Below are 19,800 nucleotides of genomic sequence, written 5' to 3' on the forward strand. Positions count from 1 at the left end.
AGGGACCAGGAGAAGTCAAGAGTGGCGTTGCTCAGTGTGTGTCCCTTCCAGAGGGAGGGAGCTACAATGTAAAGCTTCAGGGGAATAAAGGCCACTGCTGTGAGCAGCGCTAAAAAACCCGGGATATTTTGGAAGTGGCCAATTTCATACTTCCTTGGCTAAAGCCCCAAGGAAACTGAGCATGGACAGTTCTCCAGGAGATTCAACAGCACATTCTTAGACTGAGAGTGGGGAACTCTTTTGCTTGATTTCCTAACTTGAGCTGGCTTTCATGGTATGTTTTTTTCTCCACAGCTGACTTTGGCCTCTTTGCTCAGCACACCCCTGAGCAGAGTAGACGGAGCTCAGTGGCCGGCACTTCTGGGTGGATGGCGCCTGAAGTGGTGACAGGTCAAGCATATGGCCCCAAGGTGGACATATGGTCTTTTGGAATCGTGGGCATCGAAATGGTGGAACAAGAAGTTCCTTACTGGAGTGAAACTCCTGTTTTGGTAAGGTCCAAATACTCACTGATCCCGCTGTCTTTCTCACCTGTCCCATGTTCTGTGTGCCACTGGACAAAATCCCATTGCCATCTGCTGGCACCACTTCCACCAAGGTCCCCTTCTAAAAAATGTCCCTGCAGCACATCAGCATCTGCTGTTGATTTGGTTGCATCAGTAGGGAAGAGGAAGGTAACCAGTTCAGAAACCTAACCAGTTAAGAAACCTGCCGTTTTGGCCTCCAGCCATGCTTGACATTTTTCATTTGCTTTTTGAACAATGTTGGAGCTCTGTCTCTGAAGAAAAAGAATTTTTCAGTGGAACGGTTGGATGTGTGATAAATATCCTTCAAAATGGAGATGGAATCTTCCTAATTTCAATTTTATAGAAAAAGAAAAAAGAAAATGGAAAAGGAAGAGAAAAGGGAAAAGAAAAAAGAAACGTGGGCGGTTGACGCTGGTGCTGTGCTCCTTTACCACAGCAGCAGGGCCATCCCTGGCTTGCACAGTTCTAAGGATAGTGAGGACTCCAGCTCTCCACCATGTCCAGTGGCTGAGCACAGCTGCAGAGAGACAGGATAAAACCCTCTTTGTGACCTCTGGGGGTGTGGGGAAAGTGAAGGAAATTTTCCTCTGGGTTGAAAATGAAAGTAACAAAGTCTCTTTGGTCATCATCTTTCTCAGTGCCACCAGCACAGAGCTGTTCCTGTTGTGGTGGGCATTTTCATGGAGACTCCCAGGCCTCTTTCCATTGTTATTTCTGTCTATTTTAGATGGATTCTGCATCTGCATTTTTTTCAAGAGGAGAAAAAAAAACCTTGATGATTTTTGTTTCGTGGAAGCAGTGCTAAAGGGACCAACAAGCACTGCAAATATGCCTTTCATGTAATAATCCTTGGAAATAGTATGGATAGGACAAACTCCCCCTTCCAAATAGCCTGTCAGGCTGGTGTGAATGCTCAGAGAAGCAAAACGTGCTTTTGCTGATGTAGTTCCCACCAGCTAGGTCAGTCAATGAAGTCAGCTGCCAAGGCAAGATCTGCTGGATGTGGAAAAGCTGTGGCTGCATCGGGGTTTGGGTTTTTGGTTGGTAAAGAAAGTAATCTCTGGGTCTCTGCCAGGGCAGAAACTGCCCTGCAGAGTGGAGCCTAAACAACGGGATCTGGGAGAGCAGTTACAGATGGGAAAGAAGCAGCTGGAGCCTCGTGTTTCCTTTTCCCCAGCCTCAACTCCTGATAGCCACAAGAGGGACACCAAAGCTGCTGCAGCAGCCCAACCGATTCTCGCCTTGCCTGCGCGACTTCCTGAGCTGCTGCCTGCAGACAGACCAGGCGCAGCGCTGGTCTGCCAAGGAGCTCCTGCAGGTAAAATGTAAAGGGGCTGCAGGTGAAACAGTGTCCGAGGGAGGGGCTCCTCCTCCAATGAGGTCCGAGGCATCAGATGAGCCCCCTTCCTCCTCACCTCCACTCATGGTGCTGTTCAAATGAAGAATCCTAGTCTGGGCTGCACTGGGCTTGCAGGGCCCTGGGAAGGTCATCTGGTCCAAGTGTCCTGCAATGAGCAGGGACATCTTTAAAGAGATCAGGTTGCTCAGAGCCCTTTCCCACCTGACCTGGATACCTGCAGGGATGGGGCACCTACAAGCTCTTGGGACAACCTGTGCCAGGGTTGCACCATGCTTCGAGTAAACGAGTTCTTCCTCAGACCTAGTCTGACTTGATCCCCATTTTGTTTAAAAGTATTTGCCCACATTCTATTGTAACTGGCCCTAAAAAAAAAAAGAGGTCCTCCACTTTCTTCAAAGCCACTCTGAAGTCTCAGAAAGTGGCAATAAAGTCTCCCTGGGGCCTATTCTTCACAAAGCTGAGTAAGTCCACCTCTCTCCACATTTCCTTAGAGGACAGAACCTTAGAGGTTCTGTTTTCTGGCTGTTTCTGTCGCCCTGTTTGTAATTTGGTGGGGCGTTCTGTTTTATAAAATGGCAAAAGAATTGAAGTAGAGCAATGCAGGGTACAGAGCCATGAAATGGTGGTGGAGGAACCCAAGGATGCCCGTCCTGGCAGAGCAGTCTGGAGAGATTTGGCTGCGGGCAGGAGAGGCTGTGAGGGGCTCCCGGTGAGCCTCTGGTTTGTGCCCCCCACCCCACCCTTAGAGTTTTCTGGCACGCAAACAGGGACAGCTGAGAGGGACTTGTCCCAGCCCCATCTGCTGCCTGGCATGCTCAGGCAGAGGGGAACTGGCCCAGGCTTACTGCCAGGTTGTGTGGCAGAGAGGGAACTGCTGGAGCCAGCGCCACTGGGCTGGCACCTGCTGGGAAGGAAGGTGCCATCCAGCACAGGAGGGGCAGGCCATGGAAAGGTAGACACTGCTCTGTCTCCCTGTGGAAATTAGCACAGTGCCTGTCTTTCAAAGACAGGGACCTATGTGAGTCATTGGAGTTTCCTGAAAGGAAGAAATCTCCCCAGGGACAGAAAGCACCACTTCTAGAGCACTGGCAGGGCAAAAATCCCAGCAAGATGGAGAAACCAGAATAAACGGATGAGTGGGATTCTGGGCCAGGTTTGCCTGTGATGGCAAGGTCCTGCACATGATGACTGGGGAGCAGATGGTCCCCTTACTCCTCTTCCTGGGTCTTTCTAGAAACTAGAGGAATCCTGATTGAGTCTGTGGACCACTAATCTTGGAAAGTCATGGTTCACTCTTCTTTGTTGTTTTTTTGGGTTTTTTTGTTCCTGTGGGCAGCATCCATTCGTAACATCAGCCAAGCCACCGTCCGCCCTGGTACCACTCATCATCTCAGTGAAGAAACAGAAGAAGACAAGAATGTAACAATCAAGATATTATCACCATAACCAAGTTCGAGAAGGATTGTAGAGTAGGACTCTAGAGTAGGACTGTTGAGTAGTTTTGTAGTATAGGTTTATAGAGTAGGATTGTAATTAAATAAAGTTTCTGAAGCATCAACTCATTTGGATGATTCTCCTCCTTCTGACCCCTTCAGAAAACTCAGCATTTCCTTCTGAATTACCAGTTGTTTTTTATTGGTGCTAAGATATGCTTATGGCTTCTTTGGTATGGTTTGTAAGTGGAGAATAAAATGAACAGGGCTAATGCCTTTATTAATGTTAAGGTCTTATTAAAAAGATCAGCTGGGCAGGGGGCCCGACACGGAGCTCGCTGCCACTGTTGTACCTTTCCCAGGTAGCCAAAAGGAAGCAGGTGTGCAGAGTCTGTCACTGAAGTCCAGAGCAGCAGCTATCCCCTCTTCTTTCCTTGTGGCAGCACTAGGAAGTTCTGTCTCTCCATCTCTGCTTCCCACAGCCTACTCTAGTCTAGTCTTTTGGAGGTGATGGTGGTGGGCAAAAGTCGATCACGCAATGTCTTTCCCCTCTTCCTCAGCTAGGGCATTTGTCTAGCCCCCTCTACTGTGATTAGTTCTTTATTTAGGGATGTTTTTATCCCCTAAAAACACTCCCATGATCCCAAGGGTTTTTTGTTTGCATTTTAGTCCCAGAATGGCAACAGTGGGGGGAAGGCGGGGGGAGGTGGGAGGGCAGTTATCTCCAGGTAGTTTAGAGAAAACAAACAGAGCAATTAGCTAATTAACATTTCAATATCGGTACTCAGCTAGAGCCAGCAGCCGTTCCACTGTTGCCATCACAGCCATCACTGTTGTGACCTTCAGGCACACTTCCATAGATCCATACAGGACAGTGCTCACCAAAAGGGCTGTTTCCCTGCCAAACATCCCCTCTCTGCATCCAAGTACTTTAGACACTGGAGTAGCTGACATATCCATCTTTTTTGGTTTTTTTTTTTTTTTTTTTGGTAGAAGGAGAAGCCCTGTGTAATTTCTCCTTCTCCAGAGAGCAAAGGTGCTTTTTCTCACACTTTCCACCCTTTTTCCACCACTGGCAAAGATTCTGCTAGAATTTTAGTTTGCATGGAGGAAGTTCTGGCTGATGCAATATTTTTGCACGAGAAAACATAGTTTGGGGCAGGGATGTTGGTGCAGAAGGAGCTGTTCTGATGCCATGCCAGGCAGTAGAGCCTTGCACATCACTTTCAGGTGAACAGCTCCTGTGCCTTTTTGCAGCCCAGGGAATCAGTAAGCATGGTGTTTGGGAATTGAGCAGAAAATCAGTGCCCTTGCATGCCAGCTGGTCCTCAGAGATCAGAGGAGCTGGGAGGGTCGGGGCTTTGTTTCTGATTACAGCCCCTTTAGCACTGTCAGTGTGGTTGAGTCCAAGAGAAGCACTTGGGCATCCCTCAGTTATCCAGACAGATTGATGTCACTGGCAAAATGCCCTCTTTTCCAAAGGGTTTTCATTTCCTTTGGCTGTACTTTGTATGGCTGCAGGTCACATTTCCCTTGATTTAAGGAAGTATCTTGGCAGTTCTTGGAGAAGTCACTCTTGGAGGAATTACTCAGCTCTGCAGTTCTTCAGTCCTCATTATACGCCCTGTTTTAAAAGACTTTTATGCTATTTCCCCTTTGTCTGTGTTTTCACACTTGTTCAGCAAGGTTTTCTTTCTAATAATATTAATCACAATATCCCAAAGGAATAAAAAATGGTTGGGTATTTGTTCCCCAAGTATTTACAAAAGAACAATTTAAAAAATCTGTATAAATGCTGGATGTGAAATGCAAATAAAAATAGACTTGAGAGTTCTCCCAAAAACCGTAAGAAAAAACCCCATGTATTCTGTAAAAGACAGATAATTCACCTGCAGAATACGAAAAGGGGCACGTTCTAGAAGAGAAAATTTGTACAGCAGTGCTGCACAGAATTAGATGCTTTCAAGCTTTTTGCACTTCAGGGGCAGTATCATTCTCTGAACTGTAATGCTCTGAGCATGTTCTGCTCACCATGGCAGCTTTCTGCTCTCCCCTGGTACAGATCATCCTCCCAGCAAAGGGTTAGTGGAGCCATCACAACTGCCAGCACCTTCCCACACAGCAGGAACCTGAAGGAGAGAGATGGCTTTCACCAACTGCTGCGTGTTCTAATACTGCCACCTCTCAGCTGCTGAAAGCCTGAATTTCTGTGCCTTTTTCTCCTTCCCCAAATGTTACATTACACACCCCAAACCTGCAAAGCATTCCTCACATCGAAGAGGAATGTCTACCCCACCTGTATTTCAATGCCACCACTTGGCTCAGCCTCCTTTCCTTAGACTTACGACTTTTTTTTCCCAGTGTGTGAAATGCCTCCTCTTTAGAAAGGCATATTCCAGAACTTAGCAGAACAGCAGGGGTGATGAACGGATTGAGAGCAGCCCTGTGGAGAAGGACTGGGAGATCCTTGAGAAGGAAACATTGGATGTGAGCTGGCACTGTGTGCTTGGAATGTGCCTTTATGCCATGATTCTCCTGAAGGTTTGTATTGTAGGGTTTTTTTTCATGCAGGCATGCATGCAAAATTTGGAGATCAAAGATAAATTCCTTTTATAAGGGATATGGAAGAGACTGGCCTCGGGTAAGCAATATGTCAGTGAGAGAGAGCTGAGCCATTAGTTCTGAGAGGAAGAACAGCCCCGGAACACAGGTCTGAGCCCTGGCTGATGTGCAGTAGAACCAGAACTTAGGCAGGATCAATTAGAAGGTACTGAAGAGAGCAGGGTCTAATCCTTTGGTGCAGTATTGTGTGGACTTTGGGATCAGTACTCCATTCCAAATGGCTTCCCCTTCAGTCAGAAGAGGCTTCCATCTCTTCCAAAAATTGCCTATTGAAACTCTTCTGCTCCCTTGCAAATCTCTTCACTACTCTAGCACAACTCTTGAAGCACGGACAGACGACTCTTCAACTAATTACAGTGGAAAAGAAGGGTATTTATTGCAGTGCTGGACACATGTGAAATAGTTTCCAAAGACATGTGCAAGAGTTGCAGACTCCTGCTCTCTATTTATACAGAAAAGGTTTTACATATTCACACGGTTTCTAAGAATGCATAATACATCATTATTACCTGCCCCCTTCATATTATAATCAGCTGAATATCTGTTACTGCTGTGCAATTGTACTCCCTTAATTGAGTCAGTGGGATTTTGAAATGAGGGAGTAGTCGTATGGGAGGAAGGAAGCTGTCTTCCTCATGGTGAACTCTTCACCCATGGCCAGTTGGCAGGACTTTTTGACCTGCTGGTCACGGTCCAAGCCCCTTCTAACTGTTTGATTATTCGTAAGGCAAGGTATTTCTATGGTCTCTGCTCCTTCACAATTGCTTCATCTATCCCTGTCACTCCTAACTTTACTTTCCTAATATATTTGGTACTCTTTAACTAAGGTACGTGATTTTTGCTAGCTGTATTACTAACTTAGCTTCTTAACTAATTTCAAAATCTTAACTAAAATATGCAATCTTCTACTATCCTAGTTATAGTCCCAGCTGGCCCCTCAGCTCATCTGCAGTTTTCAATTATCCGAATTACATTTTCAGCTAACCCCTTGACTCACTTCAGGCCCATCCCCAATTCCTCTCTCCCAGCAGCTCAGAGCTGCGTTGCACAGCGCTTGCTGTGCGCCAGAGAGCACAAAGCCGGCTGGCCTGCTGGCCCTGAATATTTCTGCCAAACGCTCTGCATTGCACACCTTTGCTCTGGCTCAGTGCAGAACTGCAGGAGCGCAGGCGCTTCCTCCCAGAGCTGTGTGAGGCGCTGGCTCCTGCAGACGGGACCTGACAAGCTGTCACTGCCTCCCGCTGGCCGCGGGTCCCCTGGCAGAGCTGCCGTGCCTGAAGGACGCTGCCCTGTGCTCCAGCCTGCCCAGCAGCCCGGCTCCCTCCCCCGGTGCCCAGAGTGCTGCACACACTGGTAACCTTTCCTTTCCCAGGAGCCACAGGGCAGCCGGCAGAAGAGTAGGAAAGCTCAGCCAGGCCACCGGCCCTCGGCTGCCCCTCGCCTTTCTCTGCCCCGCGGCAGACTCCAGACGGCCAATGCCTCCGGTCCGGGCTGTGCCCAGCAGGGCTCCGCTTCCCCTCGGGAGCAGCCAGCTGCCGCTTGGGCTCTGAGAGCGGAGGATGTGCCCGGTGCCAGGAAGAGGCCTGCAGGGCCGGGCTGCCGCCTCCTGCAGCTACAAGGGTCCCCTGGCAGCCTGCCTGTGCCGAGGCTCAGGCTGCTCCGGGCTCTGCCGGGGCTCTGCTGCGGCTCCAGCCCGGGCAAGGCCGGGCCCGCTCTCACCTCACAGTCGCTGACAGCTCTGCACCGGAGGAGACCTTTCAGAGCACCCTCTCTGATCTTTCTGCTTTCTCAGCTGAGCAGGGCTCTCCTCCAGCCAAAGACATTGCACTTAGGGACACAAGTCCAAGTGGCAGGCGCCCAAATGCTCTCGGGTCACAGCTGAAGGCATCTGTCCAGACCAAAAAGGTACAAGAATATCGGGCCAGAGCCCTCAGCCTGTTAGCAGCCAGAACTGCAATCACAGCTCTTCGGAAGACATAAACCAGGTGCTTGGCCTGCCTTCGCCTTGGCTGTTTTCCACGTTAGTAGGGAGAGCATAAAGGAGGCTGATGATCTTCTGGTTCAATAATTTGTGGTGGTTCACCTGCTCCTGGAGAATGTCTCTTTGGCAAGACACAGCGCACAGTCTGCCGTAGAGAGGACACAGGGCCCCTGACAGCAGTGCACAGGCTGCCAGCAGGGAGGAGCGTGCCTTGTGAGCATTTGATAATGTATTTGTCATGGAACTGTTTTCATGGGCCTGTTTCTCGCAGGTTTGTTCAAGGCCATACAGTTTTTGCCTGGTTTTCTGCACTGTTTCTTCACATTTCTGCAACAGAAACAAACCAAACAAAACCGGAAGAAATATTAACTAGATAGTTTTTGCCTCGACAAGAGCAAAAAGAAAATTCTTCGTTTTGCCATTCAAATGATGCATTAAAGGAGTCAAAAATTCTTAGTAACGATGGTGATGAAAGTATTTCTTCTAGAAAACAATTACAGAATCAGATATATGAAACCACAGCAATGGTAGGGGGGAAACTGACATGATCATCAACTGCAAATTGGACTCCTGATTTCTAACAACATTCAGCAATATGGTGACAGCTCACAGAAGGTCCAACGCTGCTTGTCTGCCCACAATACAGTTCGATGAGTTGACTTAACAATAGTAGTAACATCCTCCAATTTCAGAGAGAGCACTGCTCTACCAAGCAGAAAGCCAGTGTAAGTGAGAGGAAAAAAGGTAAGAAGGCTGGAACATGAGACTAGACAGATTAAATTTTTCAGCATGCAAAGACTTCCAGCCCTGAAATCTGCATCAACTACAGCATTATTCTGTGAAGTAAGTTGCAGCAACTCACAAATAACAAGGGACATCTATTTCCTTTATTCACAAGACTTTTAATTGAAACTGGTGTGAAGGAATATGATGGTAAAGACAGCAAATGGTGGTTGTGGAATAATGGGTAACATTTTGGATTGCAGGATTGCAAATAACTCATCTAACAAGCAGTGAGAGTTTCACACTTTAAAACCACTTCTCACTGTAGTATCACTAAAGCAGAGTCATTACCACTGTTCTTAGGATCAGTACATATGCAATTAAATTTATCCACAGGTAACACCACATTACTGTTACTCCATACAATCTCTGCAAATGATGATGCTGAAAAAGTAGCTGCTGCCCTCAGAAATCCTTAAAAAAAGGAAATTCGATCTTACAGCTATAGCATTCTCAGAAAAAAAATACTACCCACTGTAGATGAAAGCAGGCTTCTCATGACAAATGCTTCAAAAAAGTTATTTATTTCTTATTTTAAATGATGTTAATATTAGCACAGTGATGGGTTGGTTTGTTGTTTGGGCTTTTTTTAACTTTAAAAATATACTTAAATTCCCAAATGACCTTAAACTGCTAAGGGGCTTAAACTACTGAAAAAATCAATTAAATGGTACAAGAAAAAAAAAAAAAAAATTAGAAGTTCCCAGCACTATACCTGGGCTCTTGCATGAACTTCTGCAAGGATATTTGAGTACTGCTCTTCAAGATATTGCTTTTCTTTCTGCCAGCAATGTTCCTGTGCTTTTAACTGCTCAGACATTTTCTCAAAAGCATCCTCCTGCTTCTGCTGAAGTTCCTTCAGAGTGTCAGCCTTGTGCTTGCAAATATATTCTAGGTGAGATATCTGTGTGACAAGCATTTAAGAAGAAATTATTGTTTACCTTTTCACTTTGAGTCACGCACAGACTATTCCAGCATAAAATCTAAACTGTAATTTCTTCAAAATTTTCATTAAAACTAAATAAAACCCTTTTCATAGCAGATGAATTACTTGGTTCTCCAAACAAAACTGAAATATATTTTGAAACAAAAGATTTTATTTGGTTTCGGTTCTGCCATCCTTTTACCACCTTGTAGATATTTGTCACCTTCTTTGTAGGAAACCTGAGCCAGACACTTCAAACTTGTTTTTTAAACAACTCTGTTAAATTTTAGTCCATTAGTAAATTAGGAATCCAAGTATATACTTTAGAAATGTGAAATGATTGCACACAAGAAATCAAAACAGCATTTAATTTTTTGTTTTGCTTGGGGTTTTTTTTGGGGAGTTGTTGGTGTTTTTTTTGTTGTTGTTTGGTTAGTTTTTTTGTTTGGGAGGGTTTTTTTTGCTTTTTTTTTTTTTTTTTTTTTGGTTGAAAAGCCAAGACTTTCCAGATTATTATTAAGTTTTTAAACAAGTCCAGGGAATTCTAGCATAGAGAATGTTTTCCTTACAAATAGCTCATAAGTTTATGATGTGTTTTCAACAAGCATGAAGGGATACACTCTTGTGGTTTAACACTTCACCCCCCATGCAAATTAAATAGAGGCATGAACCAAGCCAACAATGATCTCCAAATGCACACACCTGCACTTTGTTACTAGAAAGCATCAGCAAGACACATCCAGATAGATCACTCTGAGCTGTAGGAAAAAAGGTTTTGTGCAACACAGTCTAAAATCCCAGAAAAGCTGCTAAGTACATGAGAAGAGCCCTAGAGACCTCCCAAGCAGTCTCAGTAACAAGGCTTAATTAAAATGCAAGAACAGGGAGGCACAAACCCCAGAAACACTGCCAACAATATCCATCTCCTTCCCTTCCCATGTCTTTCCTTCTCCCTTTCCTCTTCTACTTCAAAAGAGAAATAAACCAGAAAACAAAGTCAAACCCTGAAGAGTGGCTTAGCTACTCTCAGCTTAGTCTCTGGACCCAGCTGACCTATTTTAAAAGGGTTTTATTTTTCCTAAAACCACAGGGTTTTCTGGCAAGAAAGGCCACATAAGCTCACTTGCATTCATATCACTCAGAAATGTACAGCTCCTCCTGCACACAAATACTGACATGTTTTAGAATAGGTATTTCTATTGTGTTTCTGAATAAAAATGTCAGAATCCGAAAGTTGCAATTAAACAGAAAACCCCACACTGGCATTCTTTCAAATAGCACATCTGAATCATAAACACATAATTTAAAGATGGTATTCCTGGAGAAAGTGTATTTTGCTATGGATTATGGTAAAACAAAGACTTGCTTTATGACTGTAAATGACTACATTCTGTGAATTTCTTCATCAGTAAGATGAATTTATTATCTTTTAATGAGGTCCCTGTGGCTGGTATCAGACAGTCCTTTCAGAATGTCCTGCACAGAAAGTGGAGCTGAGAGACTTGATGCACACTCCAGTCACATCTACATGCTCACAGCAACAGCATCAAGCTGAGCAGTGGACCAGCCATAATTAACGGTGTTCATTTGTTAATGTCCAAATCCTCTTGGGGGGATGAATATCACTCCTTTTTCTCCTTTTTAACGAGCCTGCAGTGTGCACAAATGTCACTGAGCTCCGCAGAGGCAGCTGATGCCTGGGGACACTCACCCTCTCCTTAGCCTTGTGGAAGTTCAAGATCAGGGCTTCAACATTCTCATGCAAGAGAGCACAAAGCTCTGTCCAAGGTAACTCTTCCAGGGCGACCTCTGAATGTTTGGCAAGCACATGGGCGTTTGCCATGCTCTGGTATAAGTTTAGGAGGATGGACACATCCTTCTGGAACACAAAGAAGAATTCGTTGCTGTAGCTGGGCAATGTTCAAATCAAAAGAGATGCATCACATGCGCAGTAGCAGTGCTGCATGCAGCTGATAACAAGGCCTCAGAGCTCATTCTCACAGCTTTCCAAAATTCCTGTGTTCATTTCTAATAATTGCTGCCATAATATTGCATAATCTTACAGCAGAGTAAGAAAAGTGATTTGACCAAATTTATCTAATTAGACACAGTATGCCTATAAAGTATGTGAATAAATCCCAGTCCTGTGGGGGCCACAACATTGACCTGGCACAGATAAAAATTTCTGTGCTCTTAGTGGATGCAATTCATTCTCCCTTGTTAATACTCTGATGTGCATTCAAACTGTGCCCCCCACACAGCTGCACAGCACACAGAAAACTGTCCAGTTGGCTAGGCAGCACAACACACTCTAAATTCCTTTAAAAATTTGTTTTGCATGGGTTATATATGATTAAATAGCTGGCCAAAATAGGCCTACAGCTCCATCAGTCACACTCCACAAGCCATGCCTCATTTCTTTACAGTGATTTTAATCAGTGGCATAATAAATTGATTCAGGTTATAAATAAATAAGCATGCAGTAAAAATTCAATTCTTCATAATGTTAGTGCATACAAGTGACTTAGAAACTTTGGTTAAGCTAATAGAAAGCTGTTTCTCAAATGCCATGAGGACAAAGTATGTAAACAACCGTAACAGTACAGTCAGAGATCAAGATAAGATTCTCAGACTAGAGTGGAAAGAACATATTCAGGGAACATAAAAGTGGTATAAAAGATGAAAAAATACTGTATAGGCCAGGAGAGCAGGAAGGGAAAACGAAGGGAAGAGAACACACTGACATTTTCACACAATTTTGGCATGGGTATAGCGAGGACCAACAGCAATATATTAAATGTTACCTATACTTAGTTCCTGCTGCAGTCTTCTGCTTTTTCATTTTGGGAAGCAAAATCAAAGCTGTCTCAATGGAGTAAACAGGATCACATACAGGTGATCACTCCTGCTTCCCAAACACATACAAACAGCTTTGGGAAAAATACAAAGCCAACCAAGGCAATAAACATTTAATCTCATAAGGGAACCACTAATACAACTCTTCCAAAAATGCGTATTTTTATCCTCTGCTCAGGACAGTCCTGTGGTTTGAAATCTTTTGAATAAAACACTTGAAACAACCAGCTCTGTGAATATGACAGTGAGACAATCCTGTTACTTTTAACCTTTCAGTAATATAACATTAATTTTGAGTACACCATTACATACTGTTTCCATTACCAGAAATCTTGATCCTGAATGAAATCTTGTACTGAATTCTTGTCATGTATAACATAGAGTTTACTAAGGAATACAGATAAAAAGGAAAACTCTTACCACAGCAACAGCTAGCAAGCACTTAAGGTTTCTAGTGGAACATTTTCAGCTTGTAATTGTGTTTCGTAGTTATAAATAGCAATCATCAATGCCTGTAGTTAGGCCAGACAGTTGCTCTTCTCTCTATGTATTCCTTTTGTGCCTGATGAAATTACTTTTTCAGGCTACCTAGGCCAGCAAATGCCTTTTAATACACTAATACTTGCATGGAAGAAGGTGTTCTCCCAAAGAGGAAGGAAAAAGAAGGTTCTGATTTTATTTTTCTTCAGTTTATGAATTACAGGTCTTCCTGGTCAGTGGACAACACTAAGACAAAGTGTGGACTAACTGCATCAGCTGGGCAAAAGACACCCACAAATCTGAAGACTCTCTTATGCAGGTCTCTGCTCCTGTCAACAGGGAACAGACCTCAGGTACCTTCCATGCTCAGAGCCCTGAGAGAGAAAGAGGAGAAGTTTCCAAGCCACCACCACCAAAAGTTAATATTGCAAAGAGTAGGAACAGAGCAAATGTTAGCACACAATGAAAGGAGAGATTTTCTACACATGCTAAGAACTTTCCTTTGCCCCTGCTGCTATGTGAAAAGATGGCACAATTGTTATTCAGGGTGTAGCTGGGTAAAGACAGCAGAAAGGCCCAAAGTGGTCATATAATACATCCAATGTGCCAAATCCACAGCAAAACAAGCAAAAAACAAAACAACAACAAGAAATCCACTCTGCTTTTCCAGCTGAAAGTTTGAAACAATTTTCAAGCAATTTTTACAGTCAAATACTTGCACTAAAACGAAAAGGGTGTATGAAATAGAAATAAACATTTCTACAATGGTAGCTAATGAAACTTGACAACAAAGTTTGGTAGAAAGGCAGAACATTCTTTACACGAAATCATAATCCATATCTACAAAATGCCTTCTTAATTCGGAATGCCACTACATCCTACCCAGACTTAAACAATTAGCTTCTCCAAGCACTGGTTACATTTATGCATGTAATAAATTCTTAAAAAGGTAGCGTAATAACAAACAGGGTAAGAGAATGGCAGAGTTCTTCCACAGCTCAGCACAGCAAATGCAGCAAATCCTCAGCACACTAAATATTTTGACAGTATGTTTAAAAACACCTAAACAATGTGTGCCACGGGGTTTTTTTCCTTACTATTGAGCCTTCATGCAGGGTGAAGCTGGCTGTAGCATCCGCTAACGTCCCAGAGGATTCTTCAGCTTCCTTCCTTTCCTCAGCCTCATCTCTCCATTGCACACTTAAGGATGAACGCTGTCTTCGTAAACTGGAAAGTTTCCACAATAAGATACCTTAACCAAAATTGCTTTTGTCAAATGCACGGTATTCTTTTAAAGGATGATCAACGGATATAGCAGATACCACGTTAGCACATCACATGGCTTCTGAAGCTGCTTGCCTTTCTTAACTGAAGGAAGAAATTTATATTCCTTCTAAGAAAGACTTGTCAAGTGGTTATGTTTTCAGTTACCAAGCCATGTATCATGCAATTCAATAGATTCATATTTGGATATGGCCTCAAAATTTCATATAACAAACAGAATTCTTCCTATTTTAAGTAACACAACAGTTCTCATGTCTCACATCACATCTTGCACCATCAAACCCGACTTCACGTACAGTTCTCGCTCCTAAGGTTTCCACATGCCTGACTCTACTCTGGCATGACTTTTAAAGCAGACTACCCAGAATTTTAACCTGTTCTTGTACTGTGTCAGTCAGGAAAACAAGCGCCTGGCATGACTAAAAAGGCGGCTGATGAGGAAACTGCAAGGCCAAATAACAACATAAAGGAGACAGAATCAGAGACAGGAATCCAAGGAAGAATTTTAAAAGATTGCCTGAGTATTTAGGCATGGTGCCAGGAAAGCCAAAAGCGTGCTTAAAATTTATGTTTGCAAAGGACGACAAAGGCTTTTCCAGCTCAAGTTTTAAGTATCTTACTAAAAAAAACATTTCTGTAACCATGAATCTTGAATGAGTTGCTCAGGAAGCTTCCTTTTTTGTAGGAAAACCAGTTTCTTTCATTCTCTACTACTCCTTGTGTGAGTAAGTCAACATAAACACCTGTGTATGCAGACCCATAGAGTTCTAGGCTGAAAGAGAGGTCACCCAAGCTCTGTAACCACAGACACAGCAGACTGTTACCACACAGACACTGTGCTGGGCAGGAAACATCCCAAGAGACTTCCTCGGCTCTCGCACATTTCAGTATTTTTTAACCATTTAAAGCTTTCTACAGCCATTCAAAAGTTGAAAACAAAGATTATCCACTATAAATGATACACAGCTTCTTGACAGGAGTCTTGGGAGATTCAACTGAGTCACAAAAGTGGAAAACACTGTCTTCATAATAAGAATATAGATAGAATGTTGATAGAATGTATACAGAAAAGCCCTCTTTTCTAGACCTGCTGGCTATGTTTTCCTACACTCACCCCAACCACCACTGGGGGCTGGAGCCTACCGTAACTATGATTTTCAAAAGTTTTGGTTTGGCAAATAGTCTGTAACAGGCCAGTTATTATCTGTACCCATTTCCTATATCTTTGGTTATTGACATGGGCCTGTTGTTAATGGACTGCCAGGTTCTGAACCTTTCCTTTGGTTTGGCACATTGTACTAGATTTTCTGCTGACGGAAAATTGCAGGGAATGGAAACTCCGAGTTGTACTCAAGCTGTCTGCTGCCATTTTGAAACGGCTTCAAAAGGAAACTTACACTTCTTTTCCTCTTCCATGTGCTTTTTCTGACTCTTTGAAATCTTTCCTTGCTACCCCTGAAACAACTTCTCTCCTGCCATGCTGCTCTTCATTCAAAGCATCTTCAAGTTCTTGAATTCTCAACTACCAAGTGATAAAAAAGCAGTTAAAAGAAGTTAGGAAAGACTGCCATGGTCTTCAGCGCTGTTCACTGTTCTGTTCTGCTTTTTACAGGTGAATGTCTTCTATTAATTCTATATGGACTTAGAAAGCATTGAACACATGTAAAAATATATTAATACATAGAGTTCAAAACGGAGAGAAATAGATATGCTGACCCAAAGCACATCTTGTTGTCCTTTGATGGAGTTTGGATTTTGCTGTTTTCAATTATTTATATTACTGAAGCTTTCCAGGGGAATTCTATTTTTTTTTCAGTAGACTTGTGAAAGGATGGGCTTAACAGTAAAAGCTACACTTGCACTCAGAACTAAGCTCATGTGGAGCTTGTTCATGTACATGAACAAGAAGACAACCTTACCAGTTCTTCACCTATCAATCTCTAACTTCAAGGAATGCTAACCTTACAGCTCCTTTGTATGTTGTAAAAGTAGAGAAGGAATCAAGAAAACTGAATCATCACTACTGAATCATCACTTCAGAAATCCAAGAGCCTGTACTTAGAGAAGGTCATAAGAAAATAACTGACTGAAGAAGTGGCAGTGCTTGTTTGTGTTCCTCAGAAAACAAGGGGGAAAAAAAGATGATATTCCCTTTTGTTTTCTCATTTAGTTTTTCAAAAGTCCAATATGAAGGCTTTGGTAGTATGAGACCACTCAGCAATCATCTTACAGGTTTTTCACACTTGTTTTCTAAAATACACCCTCCTAAGTGCTTTAATAGATCAAACCCTATGTGGTACAGTTTAATAACACAAGAATTTCATATTCAGGCATACATATGACTTTTTTTTTTTTTTTGTGTATTCAAACTTCTCTGGTAACTGCAGATATAATAGCTTTGAAGCTGAAATGTACTCTGAATAATTACATTTGGAACTGCAGTCTCAGGATGCATTAATATCTCACACCTAGAGAAGTTGGATGTATGCACTCTATCCCCAAAATTACCTAAGTACCCATTGCAAAGATATAGGACAGGCTATTTGAACAGTTTAACTATTGTGAAACATTTCTTTTCCCCTCACTGTTTCAATACTACTTTGAATTCTCAAACGTAAAAATGAGACATTTGGTTTTAATATTTATTCTATTAACTTGATAGTCCCCTGAAAACAGGAGATATTTTTCTATTATCTTTTACAATTTTGACACTCATTGCAAAAATCTATTCAGTGTTTTTAATGGAGCAAGGAAGTCTTAGCATTTTTTGAAGATTGTACATTTACAAGTTCATCTTCTGTTTTACTGCAAACTTCTACCAAATATTTCATTAAAAGTTTACCTGCATGGTTTCTGTAGTGCATTTACATTCTGTATGTGCTACTCTTGCTGCTGCAGCGTTTTCCTCCAGTTCCTTTATTTTCAGTGTAGCTGCCTAAAAGTACATTTTGAAAACATTGAAGTCCAGAAAGATGATAACATCGTGCAAAGACAACTTTAATTGTTCCGTTTATTAGGTCTCCATAAACCAACCTGTGGTATCGGAACAACTTGCACTTTGGAACTGTGAAAACTGGTATCAATCAATAAATAAAGGAAAACAATTACATATCCACAATATTAAAATAAAATTTTTGCTTAGTTAAAGAAATTGATGTAGGATTATGTTCTTGCTGCATTTTTTATACTCACAGATACCTATCTTCATATAAAGGCCTGGACATGGAATTTTAATCGAAAAAATGCTTTTAGCAAAAGCAGGAACTACAGAGTTGCTATAATAGAAATTCACATGCAATTTTAACTACACTGTTTTCTATCCAAAAATATCTTTTCACTTAAGATTGATGACTGATTTGAAAAGAACAATACACCCCAAAATTACTCCTGCCTTCAAGTGATACAACAAAGATCAAAAAAAAGACATTGATATTAAAAGTCATTTAAGACACCTGAAGTTAGACAGATATAGGTGAAGTCATTGATTTTGGACAGGTAAAGCAAAAGAGCAAGTATGTGAGACTGAATCTGACTCTAAGCACTTCAGTTAGGGAAATATTAACTGGAAAAAAAATAAATAGAAATACAAGCTGTTGGCAGTAAATTTAAACTCTGTATAATCTCACACATTCTCAAAACGAAATAACTGAGAAACAGAGATCTGTGGAAGGCCTGTTAAAGAGAAAGTCACAGCACAGAGCTTACCAAACCTACTCCACAACAGCATCAGCCAAAAGGCTTAAGCTTTTCCTCCTCCCAAAAGACCTATCTGCATAACATGCTTTTATTAGGAAAAAAAAAAAAAAAAAAAAAAAGGTCACAAATCCTGCACAAATACTCCCTCTATACCTCCACATTACCAGTCTCAGGTCAGGCTCGCAGCATTCACCTGTGAATGCACCTTTCCTGCGAAACTGACCCTCCACATTTTGTTAATCAAACACAAGGCACACAAAGTCTACCTCAGAGGTTCCACCCTCAAAAATGAAACTGCTCAGTTGTGCCAGTGCTTGCTGAGGCTCCCAGCAGCAGGCAGAAAGCTTTACCTCCAGTTCTTTGATGAGCCTCTCCTGCTGTTTATCCTTGAAATCCAGGCGGTCGGCCTGGAGCTTCAGCATCTTGCTGCAGCCGTGGTGCTCAATCTCCATATCATTGAAATTCCCAAGCATGCTTTGCAGGGCAGCATTAGTTTTCTAAAGATAAACAGGTAACTGAATAAATAAATACATCAAGAGGTACTTTTACTAAGATCTCTCTACTGCAGTAGAGAGTTCAACAGAGGAGTGGAGGCCGCATCAGAAGATGTTAGAAGTTTAAAATCGAAGACGCCGGCACATGTCAACAGAAGTGTTTACCCAACAGCAGACATGCTTTTAACCCACCACCAAGAAAACTCTATTGGCCCCAAAATCACTGTGAACATGACCTCCTGTGGTAACACTAAAATCAGAGCCAGAGCTCCACAGGAAATCTCTCCCTAAGAGTACAGCCCTTCCAGTCTCTTCTGTCTCCCAACTCAGTGGCAAAGATAGAAAAAGGGTGCATTTGTTGAAATGGCACATGGGGACAGATGTTCATTTTTTTTCTGATTTTGATTGCTAAAACTTCAAATCAGATGTTTTTAAAAACAGTAACTCCTACAGACTAAATCATTTTAATTTCTGCTATTCTGGAAAGGATTTTCTTCTTTCTAGAAACTGAATTACTTAAAAAACTTATGAAATATGAAGTCCTCAGTAGAATAAAATAAGCTGATCCCCACATCAATTTCTGCATACAGAAATTGAACTAAGCTACAGGTTGGAAGAATTACTGACATTACTGGACCCTGTAGGTCTGTGAAATCACTGCTACAGAATCCCCACAGTCCATATGAATTTGGACTAAATTTAAGCTAATCCTCTAGCTGTGCATGTCCAGCAAGACAGGTTTCTTCCCTTTGGAATGCAAAATCAAAACATAAGTAATAAATGAAATAAATAAATAAACCAAATAAATAAATAAACCAAATAATAAATAAAACAAACAAACCAAAAGTAACAATTTCTATGGAACTATACCTGGAAAGATATAGAAATATTTATTTTTTTCAGGTTTATCTTCCAGATAGTAACAAAAGTGAATTGGGAAACGTGAAACAATTAACAGATAGTTTGTTGTAAAGTACTACCAAAAATGTTAGAACTTTTTATACTGGAAATGTGATTAACATTTGCAAACTAAAATTGTCATGAGTGCATCAAGCTCATTAAACAAGTCAGCAGGAGCTGCAGAATTTCAGAGTTTTGAGGATTTTTGGAACTTTTTGGAGGCCGTATGACTGTTTAAAACTCTGTATTCTGAGGGAAAAAAGGTGAAGGGATACGGTCTCCTGTGTAACCACGAGGTGAAGCTATTGCCTTTCCCATCGAACTCCAGCCCCTCCTATCCCGGGCCAGGATACACCCAACAGAGCTCATCATGAATCTGCCACAAAGCAGAGGGAGACTTTTCCTGCGTGTCCCAGAGACACGTCTCAGTGCTCTGTGACTCCACTCCCATGCCTGCCT

General features: G+C 42.4%; 2 protein-coding genes and 1 long non-coding RNA gene across 4 annotated transcripts in view; 1 reads left to right on the forward strand and 2 right to left on the reverse strand.

Moving 5' to 3' along the window:
- LOC137465201 (serine/threonine-protein kinase PAK 3-like) overlaps positions 1 to 19,800 on the forward strand; it is a 41,648-nt gene that overhangs the window by 3,972 nt on the left and 17,876 nt on the right. The window contains exons 7-8 of one of the 2 annotated variants that reach the window (XR_010994592.1): positions 295 to 491; positions 1,705 to 2,066. Coding sequence is in view for 1 of the 2 variants with exons in the window: in XM_068177059.1 (XP_068033160.1) it covers positions 295 to 491 (197 nt within the window). In the remaining variant the exon portion in view is untranslated. The remainder of the gene's footprint in view (positions 1 to 294; positions 492 to 1,704; positions 2,067 to 19,800) is intronic. The other variant, XM_068177059.1, reaches the window with a different exon arrangement.
- Positions 7,900 to 14,213, reverse strand: LOC137464832 (coiled-coil domain-containing protein 171-like). The gene is made up of 4 exons (XM_068176387.1): positions 14,065 to 14,213; positions 11,343 to 11,510; positions 9,422 to 9,610; positions 7,900 to 8,250 (listed from the first exon to the last, which is right to left on the reverse strand). Exons 2-4 carry the CDS (start codon positions 11,472 to 11,474, stop codon positions 7,900 to 7,902), a joined length of 672 nt encoding a protein of 223 aa, XP_068032488.1. The 5' UTR covers positions 11,475 to 11,510; positions 14,065 to 14,213.
- LOC137464333 (uncharacterized) lies at positions 15,763 to 18,405 on the reverse strand. Its single transcript, XR_010994193.1, has 3 exons — positions 18,298 to 18,405; positions 17,094 to 17,186; positions 15,763 to 15,773 (listed from the first exon to the last, which is right to left on the reverse strand). It is a non-coding gene; the product is annotated as an uncharacterized lncRNA (long non-coding RNA).

Source organism: Anomalospiza imberbis, chromosome Z (assembly GCF_031753505.1).
Source record: "Anomalospiza imberbis isolate Cuckoo-Finch-1a 21T00152 chromosome Z, ASM3175350v1, whole genome shotgun sequence".
NCBI lineage: Eukaryota > Metazoa > Chordata > Aves > Passeriformes > Viduidae > Anomalospiza > Anomalospiza imberbis.

Coding starts and splice junctions, on each gene's coding strand:
- LOC137464832 (XM_068176387.1), bottom strand. CDS start 11,474: ATGGCAAACGCCCATGTGCTTGCCAAACATTCAGAGGTCGCCCTGGAA. Junction 9,611..11,342: donor TCCACAAGGCTAAGGAGAGG/GTGAGTGTCCCC, acceptor CTTGTCACACAG/ATATCTCACCTAGAATATAT. Junction 8,251..9,421: donor AAGTTCATGCAAGAGCCCAG/GTATAGTGCTGG, acceptor TTTCTGTTGCAG/AAATGTGAAGAAACAGTGCA.